Genomic DNA, 26,975 nt, shown 5'->3' with positions numbered 1-26,975 from the left:
CCTAGGCAGGTGACCCCCAGCCCTGCCCAAACCCGGTAACTTCTCCATGGCGGTTTTGTCTAGGTTACACTTGCCCCCCTTCACTTGACCCGTGATGGGCCTTGGATACCACTAGGGATAGATTACATGAGCATAATCATAAACTTAGATGGGATAATAAGAAATTCCTAAAATCGAACAATTAAAAAACTCATTAAATGTTATTTTGTAATGCTCTCCGGCTTTGGCATTTATTCATGGGGAAAAATAAAGCTTTCAAGAGTTTTTCCCTTCTGACATGAGAAACCAAGCACGGGAGTTATATTTTCTTTAATGCCCAAACCATAGTCCTAGTATTGAGCCAAATACATGTTTTACAACTTTTACCTTCTTGTGTTCAGACACAAAGAGGTGTTCATTCATAGTCCATTAATGCGGGATCTTATGAGATCAAGATTTTGTAAATCTAGGCATTCACTCACGAATAACAATAAACATTCAAACAAATATTAACAAAGAAACATTTCAAATTATATAACATATGATTTCATAATTTTACTTTCCTTTAGAGTCAAAAGGATTATAGCAGCATGATATCATCCCTTGGGAACTTTTGAAAGCAAAGGTACATAAAAGATCCTAAAAATAGGATTTAGAGGAAGTATTTTAATTTGTAAATGAAAGCAAGTAACTGCCTCACTATGTTTTCTAATCCCTGTTTAATCAATTCCGGCAATTAAAAATAATGAAGCAATAAGACACCTTAGGGATCTTAAGGATTTCGATAGTGAATCATAGATCAGTTTCCTTCCCACAGCGGTTTATAACTTCTATAACTAGTTACTGATGAACTAAGAATTATTCGTTATTTGTGAAATTTTCATAGATCTGAAAAGTATAAATGGTTTTTCATGTCATCTATTAAAAAAAACCCCACAGCTTTGGAATTTTAACATTTCATTTTATGTTTCATTCTTTCTCACTTATGTTTAAAAGTTAAATAACAATCCTAATCATTAACACTCATTTAACACTGTGCTGGGTCTTATTCTAAGCCTTCGCATAGATGACTTTAGTCTTTATACTGTTCTATGAGATGGAGATTTCTTTTTTTCTTTTTTCTTTTTTTTTTTTTTGTTTGTTTTTTTGAGATGGAGATTTCTTATTCCCGTTTTCTAGACTAAGGAATGGAGGCACAGAGAGATTAAATAACTTGGCTAACATCACACAATTGGCAAGTGATAAAGCTAGAATTTGAACCAAGCTCCAGAATCCATGTTCTTAATAACTACTAGTTACAAACCCCTCCTAATAGATAACCAGGCAATATGCAATTTTTGGTGTTTAGATAACATTTTAATTAGTTAAAATAGTGGCCAAGAATTTCCGTATTGTAACATTCTGTTTTAAAAACTAAGCTCAAGGGTGACCCCACTTTCCCTCAGTCTTCTTGGCTTCTCTGAATGTCCAGGCTAAAGTATGCCTCCAATTGTGAGTGCCTGTGTTTTCCCAGGCATAAATAGGGTCACTCTACATACACATTATTTACAGTGTAAACCTCTTGGGAACAGTGACCGTGTTTATTCATCTTGGAGGGAATGAATTATAGCACCTTTGTGCTTCCTCTGCCTCTGTAGAAAGATGCCTACCTTAATTTAAATATTTCTAGTTGAGACAGTTTTTGAACTCACTAGCCAAATCTTGTCTCCATATGTGACTTTCAAAATCTGAATCAACATTTCTTAATGTCCTCTCCGGCTAGCTGTAAATGAAAGTTATCCCTTTCTCCTTTGCTCATTCCACAAACATTTACCAAGCACCAAGATTTGGGAATAAAAAATGGAATGACCTCCATGAGTTCAGTTGCAGATCAACATCTCAAGGGATTTTAGTCATTGACTAAAACTTAAAACTAACTTTGCTCTCGAAAGGAATTTCTAGTATTTTCAAAGAACCAGTGATCACAATCAGTTCTTGTAAGTCACTATATAAAATCAGATAACAGCAACCTCATTCTGAGAAAGAAGAATGGATTTTTGTTAATTCCAATGCCAAGAATTAGTATATTATCATTTATTACAAAGGAGGTGCATATATGTCATCTCTGCTTAACAATGAGATTCTAAGAATAATATCAATCATAGAAATTAGATTCTCAAAAATCTTTTTTTTCCCCCCACTGCATACTGAAGGCTCCTTTATTACTTACATGCACACACAAAATAAACACTTGGAAATTATTATAGCAATTTCAGGAAATGCCAAAAAAGGACAAAATCTATTTTTCTTAGGAAGACCTGTCCTTCTTACGGCTTAGGAGGAAAATAAAGTCATTAATTGTAAAATTCAATAAAGAAACATTCACTTTAGATACTGGCCTTTACTGATGTTTCAGGAAGATAATGAGGATTTCTTAGCTTGGTAGTAATATAGAAGCGGAAATCCGGTGCATATTCAATGGTAGAGTCCCCAAGTCGGATACATGTACTCCCACCCTGTTTAAAAGTCTGCTTTAGTAGAAGAGGTTCCAGAATAGGATCTAGTTCTTCTCCGACATTTTCTAGCAGCACTGGAGTAAAATGAGAAAAAGAGACCATGTTATTTTAAATACTGACTGTAAACATTCAACCCTCCAAATTCTCTCAGCTTCTAGATTGCTGTTAGGCCTCATTACCTATAAACTTATTTTTGTCCTCTAAGGAAGCAATATCATACAAATCATAGGATGCCTGTGGGATGAGCCTAACTGGTGGGTCTGGTCACTTTGCCTCCTTCCATCCTTCTTGGCCTACGCGGGGCTCCGCACTAGGTGCTCAAGTGTGATGGCGGTGAGGTCTATCTGTCTGAGGCACCAGAGAATAAGCATTTTGAGTTGTAGTTTTCAAATGGTTATTATATTCTTAAGTATGAAAGTGACTCCTGCTTATTGTGGAACATGTGAAAAATGTAGGGAAGAATAAAAGTGTTAAAATGAGGAGGCCATTAGACGGAGCTGGCTCTCACGCTGTGACCTAAATAAGGAAACCAAAATCTAAGCTTACAAATGTCTCAAGGTTACAAAATCAAATCAAAATCAGAATCCCAAGGATAACCAACTGCAAACAGCCACTTAGGTTTTAAGCCATGGTCAACTGAATAATTTCCTTTCTGTGCTCCCGGCTTGCTCCCTCTCCCCAGCTCTGGTCACTGGGGTACCCTAACCACTTCCTGTTTGGCGCTGCCCAATTCCAACTAATTTTTGCTCAAAAAGACTCTTAAAATTTTTTGTTTGGCTCAGCTTATCTTTTGAATGTTTTAGATAATTGACTCTTTTAAATGTTTTAGATAATTGACTCATATTCATATATAGTTTGGTAGAAAAATGACACGAAAGTATGATAATTGCTGAATAAATTTTTCTCTTCGGTATTTTTATTTATCTTTTTCTATGCACAATTGAGACTAAACAATGTATCTAATTTTGCATCCCAATCACTTTGCTTGACATTATACCATAAACATTCCAATTAAAACCAACAAACATACTTTTAATCACGGCATAATAGTTTCATATTAATTTTATCTCATTTTTTAAGTCAATTCTCTATGGTTAGATATTTGGATTGCTTTCTGTTCTTATTATAAATAAATCTGTATACAAAAACTTTGTGCCTACAAATACTTTCTTATGATAGCATTCTAGAAGGGGAATCCCTGGAAGAAAGATCAGTGACATTGTTAAGGCTCAGGATACATTTGCCAAATTAGTCTTCTTACATTTTGGTGTTTGGGGTGCTACTGAGGCCAACCTTGAGTAGCGGTGTTTTCACAAGTCCTTTGGGGGTCTGGGTATGCAAGCTTGAAGGGAAAGAGGAATCATAGAGCACTGGGATGACAGGTATTTGAACCTTTATTGCAGACATATACTGCTCCTTCCCAGAGGTTGCTCTTGGCTAAACGGATCCCTAAAATTGTCTTGTCAATCTCCTTCAGCAGCGAGATCTTAATTAACCAAAGCAGGCATGCCAGATAATTTTAAAATTCATTTTCATTTTCTGCTTGAATAAAATGATTATTTTTCGTAGTTAAATAATATGAGTGCATTATAATGGATTAAATACATTAATCTATTATTTAGATTGCTTCCATTTTTCTATTGTTAATAATGCTACAGCGAACATCTTTTTGAATAAACCCTTGTGTTCATCTCTGATTACTTAATCAAGCTGGAGTCCTAGAAGCGCAATTAATTTAAAGGCTATTTATATTGCCAAATTACTTTCCTGAATGGCAGAAATGTCAGAGTTGCAATGAGCACTCCTTTTTTTTTCTTTTCAAACTTTTTCTTTTTTTTAAGTTTTTTTTATTTATTTATGATAGTCACACAGAGAGAGAGAGAAAGGGAGGCAGAGACACAGGCAGAGGGAGAAGCAGGCTCCATGCACCGGGAGCCCGATGTGGGATTCGATCCCAGGTCTCCAGGATCGTGCTCTGGGCCAAAGGCAGGCGCTAAACCGCTGCGCCACCCAGGGATCCCTCAAACTTTTTATATAATAATGTACTTAGAAATGCTAGGCACCGTGTTGACATTTTATTTTCTCATCCTCAAATGCTTTAAAAAGCATGGAATATTGTTACCCCAGTTTTACATATGGGCAAACTAGGGCAAGGCAACGGAGCTAAAATTTTCAGTTAAATCATCTAGTAAATGGCAAAGCAGATACTTGAACTAAGCAGTATGATTCCTTACACAGTTCCTTTAACCACTGTGTCAGACTGCTGATGTTAAATACTCCATTCATGACTTTTACAATTTGATAGGTAAAAAATAGTTAAAAATCATATCCAAGGCTTGATGTTTTAGATGTTCTTTGTCTAATTACATTTTTTCCCTCTTAACATTATATATCAGTATACTTGCCCATTTTCTTATTGTGTATGTTATTTACAATTCAGTACAGCTCCAAGTGATTAAAAACCCACAACAAAAGTGACACAAAAAAAGGCTTATTGTGTATTAGCTCAGGCTTTCAGGTAAAGGGAGCCCGAGCTAATCAGCCCCGGGTTGAAGGAGTGTGTCTGAGCTGTCAGAGATCCAAGCTGGGACAACTTGCTCCTTCGCTATTCTTATTATGTGGCTTTGATCTTTTTGGCCGAAATGGCCTTTCAAATGACATCCATATTCCCACCATCAGAAAGAAAGAAAAAACAGAAAAGGAGAAAACATCCTTTAAAAATATTTCCTGAGAATCACAAATGGCACTTCTACTTACATCTTGATGGCCAGACCATAGTCACATGCTCATATACAACCACAGTAGAAGTTAGGAAGTTTCTTTCTTAACTATGAATGCAATGTTGCCCACACAGAGGGGTACCAATTATCGGGTATCAAATATTGGGGAACAAATATCATTTGTTGTCATAAAATGCTAGTTTTTAAAACTTTATTTGTAGCTTTTAACATTGTCGTAGCAAAGAGCTCCCCCTTGCCCATTTCCTACTTGATTTCAAATGTGTTTACACTTCTTTTCTTTTTTTACATTTTATCTTTTTTTTTTTTAATAATAAATTTATTTTTATTGGTGTTCAATTTGCCAACTACATTTTATCTTGTAGAGATTTTCAAACCTTGGTCAGGGGCGCCTGGGTGGCTTAGTCGGTTGAGCACCCGACTGGCTCAGGTCACCCTCTCAGGGTTGTGAAACTGAGCTCTGCATCAGGCTCTGCGCTCAGCACCGAGTAGGCCTGGGGTTTGGGATTCTTTCTCTCCTCCTCCCCTTTCCCCCAATCTGCTCATGCTCTCTCTAAAAGAAATAAAAATCTTTAAAAAAACAAAGTTTCAAGCTCTGTTCAAAAGTAAAAAGAACAGCATTAGCTCATTGTTGATATGCAAAAATAAAATGCCTGAGGCTACCTGATACATTTGTTCTAATTCTTCACGCAGTATTAGCTCTAATAGCAACTGGGATTTGCTAAACTCATCCTAGGGATAAATACACTGTAGTTTCATAATACTTACATGTATTTATTTGGTCAAGTAAATAGTCAAAACTTGATAGGTAACATAGATTTAAAATGTGACAACCCCAATTTACTCAAATCATAAATATTTAGTTTTGACAAATGGGACATGCACATGGGGCTTTACTGAAAAATCCTTGTCATGTTTCTAATCTCTCCATTGTGGCAGATAATAGTCAGCCATGCGAAATGTGTATTCACTTCGCTGCCACTTTGGTAGGACAATCGAAAGAAGAATAAATAGATAATTGGACTAATGTTGTGTTAAAATACTACTGGCATATCAAGTGGCTCTTTTAATTGCAGAAGTGGAGTTGTAACAGGAACTACAGAGTGGCACAGCACAGACAAAAATGAAAACAGCTACATTAGAGGATGCATCGCAAATGAATCTTGGGACAAAGAAAACAACCTAACCGGCAAGAACAATCATCTCTTGAGTTCCCGATTAATTATCAATAAGTAATGAAAGACATAACAAAGTCATTATTTATTGAAGATGAATCTGGCACAACTATCTTTTTAAAGAAGAAAAAAACCCTTCATTCTTTTGGGTTAATTGTGCCTTCTCCAGGCATTTCTGTAAAGTATAATTATTATTTGCATACATACCAGGGGTACCAAACTGGATGCAGTTTTCCAGAGTCCTGACATAGTCAGGATCATTTAATTTAACCACTTGAAGACTATTGGCTTTTTCCATGTTCTTGACCCATTTATTAGCCTGACCTTGAGGATCTATCATCAGGGGCCATCTTCTTGCATTCCTGAAAGGGGGAAGAAAGACAGTGCTAGCCAAGTCATGACTTGTCTCTAGGCTACTTAGTCACACACACATCACTTTCTTACAGTTTATACTTTACAGTAATATTTTACTTTTTAACTTATCTTTAGAAACTATGCTCTTATAGCAGAGACATTTAGATTGAACAGGCTATTAAACGACACTGTAAAAAAATCACTTGGCAAACACAAGATTTTCTTTTACTCCTTTTGGAAAATTACAATTCTGTAAAGGTTAAATTACATTTTTGAAAAAGAAATATTTGCTGCTTTTGCTAGTTAGTGCAATTAACCATTAAGAATACTGCAAATTAGGCAACTCTCATTCTTCACTAGGCCCTGACCTTCATTAATTACTCCTGTGACTACGAAAGAGTTCCCTCCGTTTCCTGGCTTCAATTTGCTATCACTTGTACAAGAGGAAAAGAGAAAGGATTGAGACGTTATCTCTCTCCTTGAAATCTAGGCCATTAAAGATATAATGGTTTTTAAAAAATAAGGCAAAAAGCCTAATTTTAATCATCTAAACCTCTTGGGCCCCAAAACATTAATGTAACTATCAACTCAGTATTTGTTTCAAGTGCTTGTACATCTCATGTCATATTTGTAGTTCATTACATATTTGTGAGCTTCTTACGAACAGAAACATATTCTCTGAAAGTCAGTTTTTGCACTCGGGGAGAGCTCCTACTTCCTGTTGTATTCTCAGCTCCCTGTTTTATGATAAGAACAAGAGGAGTAAACCACGAGGTAGTTTATTTTCCAGGGTGCCGTGGGGTCACAAAGAGCCAATATTTCCCATTGCCAAATGACATCTAACCAGGTAGCTTTCTGCATTGTGTGAAATGGACTCAGCCTTGAGATTACTGTTCTTTTTCTTGGAAGCTTCAGTAAACACAAGCCATAATTTTGGCCACTTTCCTAAAGATGCGGCCATGCTCTTCAAAAGTGAGCACAGCAAATGGACACAGATCATTAGAAGAACAGGAGGAGAAAAGTAAAATATGACTGGGGCAAAAACAAAACAAAAAGCATGAGACTGAAGTAGGGTGGTTTATTCAATTTCATCTCCTTAGAATATGAATTTAGAATTTTATAGGATAATTTGTCCCAAATGGAATTAATCACCTTTTTAACACTTAAGTTAGAGCCTGGAATAAAAAAAAATAAAACATGTAGCTTATATTAGAAAGAAGATAGTCTAGTTCTCCAGTATCAGTGTTATATAATGAAATAGCTTGAAATTGAATGACTCCATCTTCCTTCTGTTGCTTCTACAATTTCTAACCACAATACCCATGTTCATACTGTTCCTTTGTCTAAAATGCACCTCTTCCTCATTCTTTCATGTTCAAGTCCTACTTGTGTTTCAAGGTCAGCTCAGATGGTGTGCGATACATGGAGTACCACAGACCATCCTAACAGAAATGTATTTTCTAATCTCCGATTATAAGGACATCAGTTCTATTGAATTAGGGCTCCACTATTCTGACCTCACTATCATTAATTATCTCCAAAAAGGCCCAGTCTCCAAATAGTCACATTGGGGGTTATATAGTCAACGTACAAATGGGAGGTTGTGGATCATTCAGTGCATATCATAATATTAATTATATTTAAGAAGAAATGAGGCAAAAAGAGTAGTGTAGTATCTTAGATGTAATCAGCTAATAAAAAGAGAAACATTTCCATAAGAAACTAAAGGGAGTAAGAAGGAAAATTAGAAAGAAATACAACTTATAAATATGTAAGTTTCATTCTGTCACATTTTCGAAATATTTTTAAGTTGGGAGGATTCTGTGTGTTATGCTTTCCTAAGAAACTGAATGACTCACTCTGCCTTCTGTTGCTTCCACAATTTTTAATCACAATGTTTAATCACCCATATTTACACTCTTCCTTTGTCCAAAATGCACTTCTTCATTCTTTCGTGTTCAAGTCCTAGTTGTGTTTCAGGGTCAGCTCAAATGTTACACAATATACAAAACCCATCCTAGTCTCTTTTTCTGTCAACTTCTTCAGCAGTTCATCTGGATTACATGTGTGGTGCTCTGATACAATGATCATATTCTATTACGGTAATTTTTAAATTTGTTAATTGCATCACTCATTTAAATTAGATACTCTTTGAGGGAAATGTCCACAGTGATTTTTCTTTATCCTTTTTCTCTAAAGCAAATAAAATTTGATAATCTACCGGAAGGTAAACAACAAAGAGCATCTAGCAAACCTCATACAGGTTAACAGATTCTAAAAAACAGGTATTTTTTAAAGAGAGTTTTATTTATTTATTCATGAGGGACACACAGAGAGAGACAGAGACACAGGCAAAGGAAGAAGCAGGCTCCCTGTAGAGAGCCTGATGTGGGACTTGATCCCAGGACCTCAGGATCATGATCTGAGCCAAAGGCAGATGCTCAACCCCTGAGCCACCCAGATGTTCCCAAAGAGGTATTTTCAAAGCAATCATCCTTGTCTAGAGGATACCAGTCCAAAGAATACCATCTCAAGTTTGGAACAAAGGATTCTGGTGCTGATCAAGCTGGGCTAAGTCTGTCATAGCCTTTCTCTTCCACTGTTACAATGAAAGGTTCTGGGCAAAATACAAATTTTTACTCAAAGATTCTAAAAAGTAAATAATAAAAAGTGAATGGGAAGAAAGTTAGAACTTGAGGAATGACCAATAAGGGGGGTAAGTGAGTTTCTTGTCGTTTTGTTTTCTTTTCCATTTTCTGGCTTTGGTCAAAGAATGGGCCTAATGGGGGACCTGGGCAGTAGGCACAGGGAGCAAAAACTCAAACTAGAAGACAGTAAACAATCATGTGTGAGCCAGAGAGTGGGACGGGGGAGAGGCAGGGGAATCTTTTTTCTTCTGCCCCCGTCCTCAGGTCAACGCCACCCACAGAACTGTAATCCTATGCAGAAGCAGCGGTAGTACAGGCATTACTACACTGAGAGGAAACCAATCTCTTTAATAACAGGGCTGAGCAAAGGCTCATGTGCTGTGCACGGTGTACAAGGTGTCTTCATCTGCTCAGGCTATTCTAACAAATGACTGTAGACTGAGTAGCTTAAATATCAGACATTTTTCATAGTTCTGGAGGCTGGGAAGCCAGAATCAAGGTTCCAGCAGATCCAGTGATTGGTGAGGGCCTCCTTCTGGTTTCTGGATGGCAGTCGTCTCATCGCCTTCTCACGTGGCAAAGAGAAATTGATCTCTCTGTGTCTCTTAAGGACACTAGCCCCATTCAAGACTCCACCCTCATGTCCCTGTAACCTCCTCCCAAGGTTGTACCTCCAAATGACACCACATTGGTGACTTAGGCTCAATATATCAATTTGGCAGGAAAAAAAAAGTCCAAAGCAGGGGGAACTGTAGTATTTTTCTTTTTTCCTCTTACCACTTTGCCCCAAGTATGGACATGTGTTATACAAAAGTGTAGGAAGCGGAAACTCAGAGAACACAATCATTTTGGACAGAAAAATCCAGAAAAGGGGGTCGCTGGGATATGGAAAGTAAGGGAGAAATTCTGGAGGAGACAGACCAAAGAAAGAATTCCTTAATTCAGATGCAACTTCTGAGCTCACTATCAAGCTGTGCATGTGTAAAACACATCCAAAGAAGCATACCAAAAGCTTTGAGCTACAACATAAACCCAAAGTCCCAGACTAACCTCTGAGTAATGCATTCTTAGAAGTATATCTAGGCAGCATAGCAAAGGCTTTCAATTATGACCTGACACTGGAAACATCATCCACAGAAGGAAACCAACTAACCAAGTTGTTTGACTACTATAAAACAAAAATCAGTCTTATCCAGAAGATTTTAATAGGAACCAGAATTTCATTTTCAAAAGGTACAGGGTGCAATCCAAAATTACTTGACATACAAAGAGCCAGAATATGACTAATTCTCAAAGAAAAAGCAAGAGCTGGAACTACCAGAAAAAAAAAAAATTAAAGAAGTTACTATAAGCATTCTCCAAAATGTAAAGGCAAACATTAAAAAAAAAAAAAAAATTTGGGTGGGGCGCCTGGGTGGCTCAGGTGGTTAACCGTTGGACTACTGATTTCTGCCCAGGCCGTGATCTCATGGGCCATGAGACTGAGCCCTGTGGCAGGCTCTGTGCTGAATGGGGAGTATCCTTGCGATTCTCTCTCTCTGCCTCTGCCTTTCCCCTGGCTTAAGCTCTCACTCTAAATATATAAAATATTTATAAATAAATAAATGAATGGAAAGGGAGAGAAACAGAATAAAAAGAACCAAAAGGAAATTTTAGAACCAAAAAATATCTGAAATAAGAATTCCAATGTAATGATTCAATAGCAGAAAGGAGATGATACAGGATGGTCAGTAATCTAAAAGACAGATGCAGGGACGCCTGAGTGGGTCAGTGGTTGAGTGCCTGCCTTCGGGCCAGGGTGTCATCCTGGGTTTCTGGGCTCAAGTCCCACATCAGGCTCCTTGCATGGAGCCTGCTTCTCCCTCTGCCTCTCTCTGTTTCTCATGAATAAATAAATAAAATCTTTAAAATAAAAGATGCATACAAATAATCCAATTTGAACACTTAACAAGAGAGAGAAAAAAGATAAAACAGAGCCTCCAAGACCTGTGAGAAAAATATAAAGAGGTTTAATATTCATGTGATAGGGGTCCCAAGAGAGGAGGAGATTAATACAGAAAACATATTTGAAAAAATAATGGCTGAAACTTTCTCAAACTCAGTGAAACCCATACATTTACAGTTTCACAAAGCTGAGCAATCCTCAAAAAAGGAGAAACTAAGAAACAAAACACACAAAAATGCACACATCCAGATACACTATAATCAAACTGCTAAACACCAAAGATTTGAAAGAATATTTTTGAAAACAACCAGAGAAAAGTGATATATTATAGATGTATAGATGACATTTATTCAGATGACTTTAGATTTTGACTCACAAATCATAGAGCCCAAACACAGAACATTCTTAGTAGAATGAAAAGAACTGTCAACACAGAATTCTATATCCACTAAATATATCCCTCAAGAATAAAGGCAAAATAAAGACATTCTCAGATCAAGGAAACAAAAATTCTTTGCCAGCAGATTTTCTATAAAAAAAACCTAAAGTTCTTTACTCAGAAGGGAAATGATACCATAGTAAATTTTATAAAGAAAAAAAGAGCAATGAAAAGGTAAATAGACTATTTTTCTTCTCTTGATTTCTTTAAAATATGTATAAATGTTGAGACAAAAACATTAAGTTGGGAGAGCTTCAAAGTATACAGATGACTACTATAATAACATAACCAGAGGAGGGTAAAGGAGACCTACATGGTTGTCTACATTTTACATTTTAATTTGAAGTGGTAAAATATTATCTCTAAGTAAAGAATTTATACTAAAAAATAATGCAAAGCATTATAATGAAAATAGAATACTAAAACTTGTGGATTATTCAAATAATCCAATAGAATGAGAAGCAGAACAATGAAAATCAGATGTAAGAACAAAAAAGAAAAATAATAAAATGGTAAATCTAAATTCAGTTATACCAAGGACATTAAGTGTAAAGTTGTCTAAACATAGTAATTAATGGAGAGACATTACCAATTTGGAAAAAAATATAAGCTCTGACTGTATGCTGTCTACAAGATACTCATTTTAAATATATATATATATATTAAATAAAATCATGGTAAAAGATACACCATGCAAACACTGATCAAAAGAAAGCTGAATTGTGTATAGACTTCAGAACAAGAAAAATTATCAAGGATCGAGACATTACATAGTAATAAAAGGGTCAATTTATCACGAAGACATGATAATCCTACATACTTATGCAAAGAGCTCCAAACACATTAGGCCAAAACTAATAGAACTGAAGGGACAATAAGTAGACAGCAAATTAGCAAGGGCATGGAAGATGTGAAAATACTATTACACAACTCAACCTAATTGACATCTAAAGAGCCCTCTACCCAATAACAAAATATATATTTTTTTCAAGTACACATGGAGCATTCACAAAGACAGAGCATATTTATACTATACAACAAACTTTAACAAATTTAAAGGAATCATACAACATATATTGGAATTAAATTACAAATTATAAAACAATAGCAAAAGATACCTTAAAAATTAGCAAATATTTGAAATTAATGTATTTTTAAATGACCTATAAATTAAAGAGGAAGTCTCAAGAGAAATTGGAACATATTTTAAAGGAAAAGAAAATACAATACAACATATCAAAATTCGTGCTATGCAGCTAAAGCAGTGCTTAGTGGGAAATGTATAGCAGTGAACGCATGGATTAGAAAAGAAAAACCTGAAATCAATAATTTAAGCTTTCACCTCAGGAAACCACAGAAAGAAGAGTAGTTTTGACCTAAAAGAAGCAAAAGAAAAGAATAAATATTAAAGCAGAAGCCAATAAAATGGAAAACCAGAAAGACAGAGAAAAGCAATGAAATGAAAGCCTTATTCTTAGATAGGATCTGGAAAAATTATCAAAGACTAGCTAGACTGATCTGATCAAGCAAAGCAAAGAAAATGCTAATTACCAATACCAGGAATGATAGAGAAGTTTATCATTATAGATTCCTGCAGAGATTAAAAGGATGGCAAGGGGATACTACAAATAACTCCCTCCCCATAAATTTGACAACTTCGTTGAAATGGACTCATTCGCTCAAATAAAAAAATCAATCAGTACAGTTCACCATATTAACAAACTAGAAATAAAAAATATATCTCAATATACACAGAACAAGCACTTGACAAAATTTAACATTTTTTTTTAAGATTGATTGATTGATTTGAAAGAGAGAGTGAGAGAAGGCATGAGCAAGGAGGAGAGGGGGAAGGGAACCTGATGTGGGGCTTGATCCCAGGACCCTGGGATCATGACCCAAACTGAAGGCAGATGATTAACTGAGCCAGCCAGGTGCCCCCAAATTTAACGTGTATTAATGATAAAAACCCTCAGTAAACTGGAAACAGAGAGAGTTTCCTTTACTTGATGAAAAGGATGTACAAAAAATCCTGTAGTTTATACAATACATCAAAGTGAAAGGCTAATTCCATTCCCTTAAGATTGGGAAAAGGCAACAACGTGAAACTTCATCTATTCAACACTCTCTTAGATGGTGTAAATTATACTTGTTTAACAAGTATTCTTACATGTGCTATATAGAAAGTTCTTGACGGTGCAATAAGAAATAAAAGGCATAATATTAGAAAATAAGAAATGAAATTGCTTCTATTTGCAGAAAGTGTGTCTCTGTACAATATCCTAATGAATCTATAGAAAAGATCCTAAAACTAATAAATGAATTTATCAAGGTCACAAGGTACATGGTCAATATCCAAAAAGCATTTGCTTTTCTAGTACTAGCAATGAACAGCAGAATAAACTCTGTTAAAGTATCATTTACAATAGCACACAGAAATAAAAAGTACTGGATATAAATCTAACAATGAAACACTGATGAAAGAAATCAAAGGAGATCTAAAAAAAACCAGAGATATAATAAAAAAAAAAATCTCTGCACAGCAAAGGAAACAATCAACAAAACAAAAAAGCAGCCTACAGAATGGGAGAAGATATTTGCACATGACGTGTCTGATAAAGGGTTAGGGTCCACACTATAAGGAACTTATTAAACTCAACACCCAGAAAACCCAAAAAATCCAGTGAAGAAATGGGCAGAAGACATGAATAGACATTTTTCAAGGAAGACATCCAGATGGCTAACAGACACATGAAAAGATGCTCAACATCACTCATCAAATCAAAATCACAATGAGATACCATGTGTCAGAATGGCTAAAATTATCACAGGAAACAACAGATGTTGGAAAGGATGCAGAGAAGGAAGAACCCTCTTACACTGTTGGTGGGAATGCAAGCTGGTGCAGCCACTCTGAACAGTATGGAGGTTCTTCAAAAAATTAAAAATAGAGCTACCCTAGGATCCAGCAATTGCACTACTAGGTGTACAAAATACAGATTCAAAGGGATACATGCACCCTGATGTTTGTAGCAGCAGTTAGAGCAATTATTATCAATAATAGCCAAATTAGGGCAGCTGGGGTGGCTCAGCAGTTTAGCACCGCCTTCAGCCCAGGGCATGATCCTGGAGACCCGGGATCGAGTCCCGCGTCAGGCTCCCTGCATGGAGCCTGCTTCTCCCTCTGCCTGTGTCTCTGCCTCTCTCTCTCTCTCTCACTCTTTCTCTCTCTCTGTGTGTCTCTCATGAATAAATAAATAAAACCTTTAAAAATAATAATAGCCAAATTATGGAAAGAGCCTAAATGTTCATTGACTGATGAATGGGTAAAGAAGACGTGGTATATAAAAAAAAAAATAACAGTATACACACACACACACACACACACACACCCCACACACAATGGAATACTACTCAGCCATCTGAAAGAATGAAATCTTGCCATTTGCAATGTTGTGGGTGGGGCTAGAGTGTATTATACTAAGTGAAATAAATCAGAGAAAGACAATATCATCTGTGTAATTTAAGAAACAAAATAGATGAACATATGGAAAGGGAGAAAAAAAAGAGAGGAAACAAACCATGAGACTTAATGATAGAACAAACTGAGGGTTGCTAGAGGGAAGATGGGCAAGAGAATGGGCTAAATAGGTTACGAGTAGTGAGGACACTTAGTGATGAGCCCTGGATATTATATGTATGTGAGGAATCACTAAACTCTTCTCCTGAAACCAGAATTACACAATATGTTAACTAGAATTTAAACAAAACTTGAAATAAAATGAAAAAATTTTAAAACAGGGATATATTGTGTTTATAGAAGACTTACTGTCAATTTTTCTCAAATTGACATATAGATTCAATACAGTTCCAATCAAAATCCCAGCAAGGATCTTTTGTAGATATTTAAAAACTGATTCCAAAATTTATAATGAGAGGCACAAAACTGAGATAATAATTTTGAATAGGGTGGAAGACATATAATCTAACTTCAAGACCTAATAGAAAGCTATACTAATCAAGGCAATGTGGTTTTTGCATCAAGACAGACAAATAGATCGACAGAATAGACAATCCAGAAATAGAACTACATATTTGCTGACAACGGACTTTCAACAAAGATGTAAAAACAATTCAATGGAAAAAAGGTAATGTTTCCATACACATTGTGCTCGAACAATTATATATATACTTATTATATATGTACATACACACACACACAATACTATCTGTGTATTTGCACACACAGAGATGTTGTTCCATATCCAGTTAACAATTATATGAAACTTATTTTCTCAAAACAACACTCTCATATACAGAGCCTGATGCAGGGCTGGATCTCACAACTCATGAGACATGATCTCAGCTGAAAACAAGAGTTGGACACTCAACTAAGTCCCTTAAACTAAGTCCTAATTTTGCGTTTAAAGATAAGGGCTTCTATAAAACATCAAAGGAGACGTTCCTTCAAGGTAGGTAGAGAAGAATGTACTGGTTTTAATAACAATTATCGTGGAGAAGTATATGCAATGCACATTGGTTTACACAGCTTCACTCTTTGAATATAAATCCTGAATCTGAAATGAACAAACACCCTATTTACTGTTTGCTTCCTCTCCATTATTTTGCGTTATTTTCTGACAACACATTTCTCCACATAATCCTCTTATTTCCTCCACCAAACACTCATGAATCTAGAAATGCTTTAAAATCTGTGGTTCCCAGAGCACCTGGGTGACTCAGTAGTTGAGCATCTGCCTTTGGCTCAGGTCATGATCCCGAGGTCCTGGAATCGGGTCCCGCATCGGGCTCCCCGCAGAGAGCCTGCTTCTCCCTCTGCCTGTGTCTCTGCTTCTCTCTGTGTGTCTCATGAATGAATAAATATAATCTTAAAAAAAATCAATGGTTCCCAAATGAAAACTGAATTTTTATAGACTCAGGATTCCAAGTTTTAATATTGTTTGTTCTTTTGTGATTCTCTAGAGAGGATTACTATTTGGTGCTCTTTTGGGCTTTAGAAAAATCCAGACTTCCAAAGGTAATAATACATGTTCACAGTAGTCTGCATGGAGGGACACAGAATTTAAATATATGACAGTGGTGCAACTCAAAGAGGTTTGCTATTTTCCTCTTTACACACATACATAAAAATAGATAAAAAAAAAAAAAAACAGACAATGAAAGACTGGTGCTCCTCTCAGTTATTACTGCTACTGAAATAAACCTAATTTATCTGACTCCTCTAGAAACAAAAACTAAAAGATATTTTTAAAACGCAGAGTTATATCAGATATAGGTCTGATTTATTTACCAAGTTATTAAACAGTTTTACTATTTCCCTGTGAAATGTTCAGATACAATCCAATTACACTCAATGTTATCGCTAGTCCTTGAAATGCTGATTAGCCAAGGACCTTCAGGTGTCAATAGCTCCAAAAGTTAATTATATTCCAACTTATCTAAATTTTATAGATTCTTCCCCGTTTCCCGAAATAATCAACTCTTCAGTCAGCTGAGATAGTACGTAAAAAGCACTTAGCACAGGATTAGGTCTTTAGTAAGTGCTCAGTATTAGGTACTATCATTATCAAGCAAGTATCTCTGGGGAATGGAAAAACACACGAGGCAAGTAAATAAGATACTTATCTGATGCTTCAAAATGATCACCTTAAACCTATTTACTGAAACCTCTCAGTATAGGATTACCAAAATAACATCGACAAAATAAGCCAAGAATGAAAAATGTTAATATTTCTTTCTTAATAAAGCTGCTACCGTAACATTTTGCTAATATTTCAACACTGTAACAAATGAATAGCAAAAATGTAAGGGTTCTGTGTCATTAACACCATTTTTTTTTTACCTCTTTGTCTCCTGAAATATGAGTTTGTTATCTTGAAAAATAACCATGAAAGATTTGGAATCTTAGAAGCAGAAATACTCATCAATGCGCTTTTATTACTAAAATACGACTGGGCCCAAATGAAAGAGCACATTTATTTGCTGAAAAATAAGAAGGAATTTGGCCTCCAATGAATATAATGGTTATAGATATCCTGCCAGGGAGAACACAGGTATACAAGCTGCAAAATGAAACAATAAAGACACGACTACCCTTATACGGGACGTGATCAATTATAGTCACAAGTGCTTGGAAAGAGCAAAGTATTTTTTCTACAAGGGGAAAAGATAGCAATAGCAAAAAACAGCAAATATCTGACTCTTCTTTAGGCTGAATTGGTACAGATGGGTAAAGTAAAAGCGGACTTCTAAATTTTCAGAAACCTCCCATTTATGTTGATGTCTAATTGTATTCTCACATTAAACACCAACACAAAGTCTGAGTGCCACCTACTTGTTAAATAATTCAAAAAACTAGCTGTCATCCTGTGCTTCTAAAAGGGCACTTAAAAATCTGTTTCAGTGGCAAACTAACGCACATATTTATCATTTAACTGAATCCTATCATTTCTCTTCTGGATTAATTTAGATTATGAGAGCGCAGTACCCAGTACTTAATTTTCGTTCACCAAGGAAAAGCTTTGTAGTCTTTTCTCCAAATCAACAAAATAATTACATTTAAATTTAGTTCCTGAAAAAGCTCATCAAAGTATGATTTACTTGGTTAAAACTATGAGAACCATCTTTTCATATTTTCTTTTTCGCCTTTATTACTAGAAAGTTTTGTACTTAATTCAGGACCCAAATGTAAGGATGAGCTTGTCTGAAGTACCTAGAGAAGTAACTACTTCTTTAACCGCCCCTAGGTGGTCTCATAAGATTTTTACTTTATATTCACACACCTCAAATCCCTGTAGAACAAGTCAGCAAATAAATGCTAAAGAAGTTCATAGAGGGATGCCTGGGTGGCTCAGTGGTTGAGCACCTGCCTTCGGCCCAGGGAGTGACCCCGGAGTCCCAGGATAGAGTCCCACGTCAGGCTCCCTGCATGGGGCCTGCTTCTCCCTCTGCCTGTGTCTCTACCTCTCTCTCTCTCTCATGAATAAATAAATAAAATCTTAAAAGAAAGAAGTCCAGAGAGAGAGAGACAGAGACAGAGAGACAGAGAGAGAGAGAGCATTTGTTGATTGGTAAAGAAACGTGTTCATCCGAATTTTTTTTGTGGAATGATTTTCATAAATACCCCATACAAAAAATTTATTGAAGACCCAGTCTTCACACGTAGTGGTTAATTCTATTTTAAAAATTCGCATGAGTCTGCCATTTTTACTTTAAGTACTAGGACGTCAATTATTTTTTCAGTAGTAAACTAGCAACTAATTAAAATAGTCATGTCATACAGAACTGAACATTTCTACTGATGGTTTCCCCCTGCTATTACCTCCAAGAAGACGGGCCCAGTGATAGAGGCCCATGGTAATGTGAACTAGGGAATGACACAAATGATGACTGTCCTCAAACTGGGGCAGACTGAGGTCCTTGGTTTCCAGGAGGTAAGACTTGTAGGAAAGGTGAGGCTGGATGAGCTGCTTTATTCTCCCAGCTGAATTTCCATGGGATTTGTCTACTAACCAGGAGATTCCAGGAATAGCAGCTACTGTCTTGAAAGTCCCCATGAGTCCCAGACCCAGAAATGTATCCATATCATTTAAATTGGTCCCAAGCATAGCAGTGACTAAGAATTTTGTACACCAGAACCCATCACCACCACCAACTCACCCCCCGCTGCATCTATTTGCAATAACAAAACCCTGTAATTTTATGGGAAAAGGTCTTTCAGACTTCACTTGCTCATGTTAGGATTTTGCTCCATTTGCCAAAGGCTGATGATTAAAAATTAAGCAAAAATCATTAGGGTTTTTGGTTGTTCTTACAGTCTCCAATATGCAATAGTTCTAATATTAGTAGGAAAAGGAAGAGATTATTCATATTTAATTTAGCTAATTAATGACTTAAGTAAAAATTTCACAATACTATAAAAGTTTTCTAGCTATAATTGTTTAAAAAAAGATGCACAGATAAATAAATCTACTGATTAATAGAGATCATTTGTGAGAAAAGTATTTTCCTTACATGATGATGATCCCATTATCAATGGAAAACGAGTCCGAAGGTAACCCAGCAATGTTCCAGGCCCGAATTGTCACTGCTTCTCCCAGGATACCCATAAGAGAATAGTCATCAGAGCAGGGAATATCTTTGCTTTTGCACAAATTTGTCCACTCCTTGATTTGGTTCTTTAAGACACAGAGATAGGAAAACAAATGAATACTTTGTAAACCCCTCGATTACACTTTATTCCTTGAGTCAACCAACCATTGTTGAAACTGCACCTCAAAAGACAATGTATCAGATTTTTTTCATATAGAACTATAATTTAGAAGGCCCATGATGCATTCAAACAAAAATTAACTATATCCAATATTAATTTTAGATACATCACTTCATAGTGAAGTCAAAGTCAGAATTTCATATCTGAAAAGAACAATTGCCAATCTCTATTCTAAAGCTACACTTGACAAAGTAGTTGGAGACCATCATTATTCCGTATATTTTAAGTTTTTTATGTTTTTTAGTAATCTCTACATCCACTCTATAGGAGCTTGAACTCACAACCCCGAGGTCAGGAGTCGCACACTTCCCTCTGATTGAGCCAGCCAGGCACCCCCATATATTTTCTTTAAATTACAAATTTCCAGTAAGCCTTAATACAGTATGATGGTGGGATCCCTGGGTGGCGCAGTGGTTTAGCGCCTGCCTTTGGCCCAGGGCGCGATCCTGGAGACCTGGGATCAAATCCCACGTCGGGCTCCCAGTGCTTGGAGCCTGCTTCTCCCTCTGCCTGTGTCTCTGCCTCTCTTTCTCTCTGTGTGACTATCATAAATAAATAAAAAAGAAATTTAAAAAAATACAGTATGATGGTATATAAGTAAATCTAATTTGAACTGGTAGGGGACATTTTTTTCTGGCTCTTGTATGCCTGGCAGGGAGAGATCATGGGGGGGCTAGTAGGCACCAACAAGGTTCGGGGCACATATTGGAGGGTGCGATATCCCACCAGGGGCACGGTTTGCTAGGTTGCTCAGGAACCAAAAGGGTAGTTCAAGTCCAGGTTCACATGCAGAAAGTCAGAAGTCAAGGTCCAACTTGGGGTTACACATCAAAGAGTGCAGAAACAGCGAGAGACAAGGCCAGAGGAAAACCAGGTGAGGAAGGGACGCGGAAAAGAGGCGCAGACACCCAAGGTGCTGGCACCAGCTGACAGGCAGGTGACGGTGCTGTGGGTGCTGGGGGTGCTGGCTGAGAGGGCACGGGGGGCACCACCACCTGCCCCGGCTCCTGTCCAGCCGGCTCCACCAACACTCCCCTCTGTTGCACATGAAAGGCCACGACAGGTTAGGGGGAACTGGTGACTTTCGGGACCTTGACTGGTCCGTCACTTTGCAGAATGTCGCACAGTAGCATCTCTGCGATGTTCCCTCGTGATTCAACTCAGGTCATGCACCTTCGGCAAGAATATGATAGACACAACGTCGTGTTCTCACCACATCATATCAGCAGTCGGGTTTCAAACTCTTCATTTATTGAGGACGCTGACTTTTATCCCTTGGTGAAGCTGTCACCTGCAGGCTTGTCCCATACATGTGTGATCTCAGGTGTGACGAAAGCTTCTTTGGATGGTGGGACCCAACACAAGACACTCTGATAGACGAAGAGCTCGACTTCTTGCTACCTGTACTGCCCAACGGGAGAAAGATGCCCCACAGGAGGTCACCCCCAGATAAGAGGGCAACAGCACACGGGGAAACAGGCCAGTACCCATGGGGCGGGATGCGGGAGGGTCAGCGAGGCTGCAGGGGGGGCTTCCTTGGGGTGGGGTAGGCCTCTTCCACAGGCCGGCCAAGAAGGCGCTGTCCCCGGTGCTAGGTGTCCGGGGGCCCCTGGAAGCCGACCGCCTGTTAGAACCTCGAGGCCAAGCTGAGAAGGGAAATGATTGGCCTGAGGGCTGAGCTAACTACCCCCCGAAAGGAATTCAGAGGTTTTACTCAGGATTCAACACCGAATTAAGGCAGCTCTCTCTGGGAGATACTGTGTTATGGCTTCTGCACGGCTCTTTTCCCCTTTGCCTCCCTCATGAATGAGCATTTCGTGGGGAGATATCGTAGCTGTACTATCGAGCTTTGCCAGACACTCATTTTTAAGATGTATGAATTTATGTCATTACAGATTTATCCTCTTCTATGTTTTTTAGTCTCTCTTAAAAAATATAATTGACATATCACATGATAGTAATTTCAGGTGTACAGCATGAGGATTCACTCCTTGTGCATACTGGGAGCTCAGCATAGGGAGTCTAGTTAACATCCGTCATCAGAGTCACAGAAATGTTTTTCTTATGGGAATTTTTAAGACCTTGTGACTTTCAAATGTATGATACAGGATTATCAACTATAGTCACCATGCTGTACATTGCACCCAAGGACTTATTCATTTTATAACTGGAAATGTGCACCCTTTGGAACCCCTTCACCCATTTTGCTCACATCTTCTATTCAATGGGTTATAATATGTTACCATCATTATTGATTGTTGATTTGATCATAGAAGTAACTTCAAACTCAACTTTATGTCCTTTTAACATGTCTCTGATTCTTTGAGCACTTTCTTTCTTACTCTTGCTTTATTTTTTTTTAAAGATGTATTTATTTATTCATGAGACACACACACAGAGAGGGAGAGACACAGGCAGAGGGAGAAGCAGGCTCCATGCAGGGAGCCTGATGCAGGACTCGATCCCAGATCCCAGGATAACGACCTGGGCCAAAGGCAGGTGCCCAACCACTGAGCCACCCGGGCATTCCACTTACTCTCACTTTAAAAAGATATTGTCCTATTATCAAGTTCAGGCTAACCAAGTATAATCCTACTGTTTTAAGTTCAGCCTGAATGGCAACCTAAATGACAAAGTCCTTTTGCCATACAGTGCAACATAGTCACAGGTATAAAACTACACGACAAATTCTGGGGGCAAAGTCTCACCTTTTATGAATACTTAAAAACTGTCACCTGGCTTTCTGTTGGGTTTGGTTGTTGATACCAGGAAGAGGTGGTGTGGCTGTGTAGGGAGGAGGGGTATAAAGTATGTCTGGTTTGAATTCCACTCTCTAGTGCACAGTTCCTACTGGCATGTTTTGATCTCTTTGTTGTCAGGCTACAGGGTAGACTTTTGGGAAAAATCTGGAGGTTTTGTCAAATATAGCATGATGCTGGTGTTGGCATGATAGTCAATAATATGGGGAAGAAGTAAAGAAAACAATAGTGACTGTGGGATGTTGTTTATAGATGACCAGTGAAGCATGTTATCATATTTCTGGATTAAAAATCTAAGTGGCCCAATAATGCATCTAAGGGTACAGCAGCAGAGAGTCACTGAAATGAACGTGAGGTGCTCTGAACAAGCTTCTCTAAATACAAGCCAGGAGCCTTGACTAGTAATCAGCTGATACAACAGATGGTAGCAATGAAAAATTGACCATTAAGAGTGTCACGTTGGTGAAAATATCCACTACCACCAAAACAGTTTTGACTCTGACTGTAGGCAGGGAAAACGAGAAAGTTCAAATTAATTCAACTCCAGAGCTTACATGTCCTGACAGCCCTGTAGGATTCTGTTGTAGAGAGTGGTATGAGCACTGCAGTTAAAGCACCATGGGCCCAGTTATCCTAGAAGTGGGAGGTTCCATGTTTTATTTATGAAGAGTGCCAGAAGTTCTACGAAGAAGTTGATGAATAATTAACAGCTACTCAGATTCAAGCTTGGAAGGAGGGGATCCAGCTATTTATTGAGGGATCTTGGTATCCAGAGACTTGGATACTTTGAAAAGAACCAAGATTGTTGTGAAGTTTTTTTTTTTGTTTTTGATCTTAGTTGGGTTTCCCAGAAGCAGACTTTGAGATGAAGGCTTAGGTGAAGTGATTTATTAAGGAAGGGGTACTGGGCGGGGGGCTGTACAAGGACTGGGAAGAAGCCAACAAAAGTGAGGAATCAGCCAAAGTTCTGCAGCAGGTGGCTTTGGTTTGATCCCACAGAGAATGTAAGTTAGTTCTTAGAGCTGTTCCAACCAGAGGGAAGGGAGGCAGATTCTCATGCTCCCCCTTCTGTTAGTCATTCATCCAGGCATGCCCTAGGGGGAAATAAATCCCCAGGCCATTGTAGCTCTCCAGACACTGCACAAGGTGGATTCTAAGAACCGAAAGGAAGTCTGCAAAAAGAGTCGTAGGCACTGGTTATTGGATATGAAAGTGCAGGAAGCCAGGAGGGCATCTGGACAGATACTGATGTTGCCACTATAACCTCATGCTTACAAGTGAATGGGAAACTTCTGATGGGGTGTAAACTGCCAGCTGCCCTGACCTGAGAGAGAGAGAGAGCGAGAGAGAGCGAGAGAGAGAATGAGATCAGAGTGGGACATAGAGAATAAATTCACAGGAAGGAGCAGCAACATCGGAGACTCAAGGAAAGTAAAGGCCTGGGGAAGCAAGGAAGGGGTAAAATTGCCTTGAAGCCCTCACAGGGATGAAATGGGATGGGATGACAGGGCTACTTGAATCAAGGGTGAGGACAGTGGATGTGAGTTCATAGGAGTTTGGGTTGTACCTGTGTTGAGCTTGAGTGTCACTTTACTTCTGTCACTAAACTCCAGGGTCTGGTTCTGGACCTCAATGTTCTCTTGAAGGATTTGTGTGGTGGGCTGATGGGCACCCCTCATTCTGGTGGAAGTGGGTGTCTGTGGAGTCAACAAGATCCAGTGCCCAGGAATGAGTCGGTCAGAGAGGCAGGGTGGGGAGGCGCGGTACTTTCAGCTTGGCACTGGAACGCTCAATAGGAGCCATACCCAGGAGTATGTTGGGAGCCAACAGGGAAGGGGAAGGGCGGCCACGGCTACCCCTTCCATTGTTCTAAGTTGATGGAGGAGAGCAGAGAGATTGTTAAATTAGGATTCTGACTACAGGTGACTACAGGTCCCATCCCTGCTGTGTCATTAACCAGCCATGTGGCTCTAAGCAGCTCCCTTCATCTTTATAAGCCTCAGTCTCTGAAACTGTGGAGCAAACAAGTCTATTACCAGAGTCTCATGGTAAACATGAACTATTTATTTGAACTATGAGGTGTTAATGCCATAGCAAGAAACAGTGATTCAGAGATCGAAATGAACAAAGTGAGGAAGAGTGTGAGGGTCATGCACCAGGACAAGGGTTACCAGGTCCCAAGGGGACCAGAAAGATCACGTGTTTGAAGAGTTTAAATCAGTTTGGTTAAAAACAAACAAACCAAAACAGTGGCCCCCAAGAAACAACCCTACTTAAGAGAAAGCCCCCAAATTAAGAAAGGCTCGACTGAGACCATGTGCAAATGTTTTGAAAAAAAGAAAGAGAGAAAGAAGAAAAGTGAGTTGTCAATTATTTTCTCTACTTGCTTGACACCAGAAGCTATTGCCAAATGTTGTAAAATTTCTCTCTTCTCCCTATTCTCCTTCTCTTTCTCTTTTAGTGCTTTTAATTTTTCTAAATCTCTCCTCCTGCTTTGACAGGGCCATGTTCTGGGTTGGATTCCAGTTCAACTTTTCAAAAGATATGCTGGGTCTCATTCAGGAATGGGCTGAAAAATACTAGGAAAAAGCAGGAAGAAGAAATAGAAGCGGGAACTGGGTCACAAAGAAGGAGGCCGACTCCATCAAAGGGGTGGAAATTAGAAGCAGGAAACTCGGCATTAGGTTTCTAGGAAGCCACTTACTGATTTGGTCTAAGTCAGCTTGCCTTTTCCTCCCCTGAAGTTTTAGTGTCTGAAGTGATTTTTGAAATGATTCATTCCTGAGGCTCATAGAGAGTAGTTGATTAAACACACATACACACCAAAAAAAAAAAAAAAAAAAGATAAGAAAAAATCCTGATCTCCTTACACTGGTTTAGGAAAGGAAATTTTATATTTAGGGCCTACCATTTCATGTTACCTTTTAAAATCAACGTTTCTAAAACAATTTGATTTTAGAAGAATATTTGATAAGGCATCTTACAGCTATCAAGCCAATTTACAGAGTAACTAAAATACACAACTAGAAATTACCTGGAAACTCCTCACTCCTTGTTCTTAACCAAAAAAACAAAACAAAACAAAAACAAAAACAAAAACAAAAAAGCAAGCAAACAAAATCTCCTAAGATTAGTTAGTATTGGCTATATGGGGAGGGCTAGAAAGAGACCTTAGAAATCGACTAGTACTCTTTACCTGTCGATAGTTAGATGTAAAGGCGCCCAGGTAGGCGACAATTCCCGAGGAAATAAGGATGTCACCTGTCAGGTTGATGTACAACTGCCCCAGCTCCAAAGCTGTAAGGCTCCAGCGAGTTTTCTCACCCCCCAGGCCTCCAATCAGCTGCTCAGCTCGTTCTAGCTTCTTGTTGCACAAGTCAACCTCAAAAATAAAAGGCAGCTGTTAGCAACACCCGCAAGTAGAAAATAAGTTAAGATTTCCACAAGATTTTGGCCTCAGAGATAAATTATTTTTTTCATTACAAACTTTCCACTGGAATTTTTTTAACTCTCTAAAAAAATGTGAGCTATTTCACTATGAAGGCTGGAAAGTCCATGGAATGTTAGAATTGTTTTTCATGATAAAGTTTGTACAGTAAGGATGTGTAATAAAGTATACACAATTTATGAAATTCTTAGTGGCTACTTATCACATAATGCACGGATAGCTCTATTTAAGGAAAGCGGGAGACACTGATATTTGCTTAAGTAATAAAGGACATTCTTTAGCAGATATGAATGTTTTCCCTCAAGTTTAAATACTCTAAAAGCATTTTATTTCAAATGGTCTATCAAAATCTTTCCCTCATTTAACTTACGGTTGACTTGATGATAATTCTAAAGGTTAAATGTTTAAAAGTTGTAATAATTTATGCAAACTTGCAAAGCACAATTTTCAAGTTGTTAAATTGTGTCAACCTACTCACACACTTGCAATTAACCTTCAATTAGGACATCAATCAATAGCTGAGAGCCTACTTTGTGCAGAAGACTGTCAACCAAATTTGATTATGCGTAATTAAGCAATGTGATTAAAAAAAGAAAAAGGATAATTACGAAGGTGGAAAACTGGGGGAAAAGCCATTTCAACCCAGGCAATGGCAATATTCCAGTAAAATACCTGAATTATTTTGGTTTAATTTTCAGTGAC

The 26,975-nt window shown here is 37.9% G+C and overlaps 1 protein-coding gene and 1 long non-coding RNA gene across 14 annotated transcripts in view; one reads left to right on the top strand and one right to left on the bottom strand.

The window, feature by feature from the left end:
- The window catches only part of DNAH7 (dynein axonemal heavy chain 7), a 233,335-nt gene that overhangs the window by 61,045 nt on the left and 145,315 nt on the right, over positions 1 to 26,975 (bottom strand). For all 4 annotated transcript variants that reach the window (XR_013372697.1, XR_013372696.1, XM_077884754.1 and 1 more), the window contains exons 46-49: positions 26,022 to 26,207; positions 19,808 to 19,971; positions 6,595 to 6,749; positions 2,358 to 2,548 (exon numbers count right to left, since the gene is read on the bottom strand). Coding sequence is in view for 2 of the 4 variants with exons in the window: in XM_077884754.1 (XP_077740880.1) it covers positions 2,358 to 2,548; positions 6,595 to 6,749; positions 19,808 to 19,971; positions 26,022 to 26,207 (696 nt within the window). In the remaining 2 variants the exon portion in view is untranslated. The remainder of the gene's footprint in view (positions 1 to 2,357; positions 2,549 to 6,594; positions 6,750 to 19,807; positions 19,972 to 26,021; positions 26,208 to 26,975) is intronic.
- LOC144305698 (uncharacterized) overlaps positions 1 to 26,975 on the top strand; it is a 136,406-nt gene that overhangs the window by 26,020 nt on the left and 83,411 nt on the right. The gene's annotated exons all lie outside the window — the stretch shown is intronic.

This window comes from Canis aureus, chromosome 36 (assembly GCF_053574225.1).
Source record: "Canis aureus isolate CA01 chromosome 36, VMU_Caureus_v.1.0, whole genome shotgun sequence".
Lineage (NCBI taxonomy): Eukaryota > Metazoa > Chordata > Mammalia > Carnivora > Canidae > Canis > Canis aureus.
This window is presented reverse-complemented; position numbering and strand designations above follow the sequence as displayed.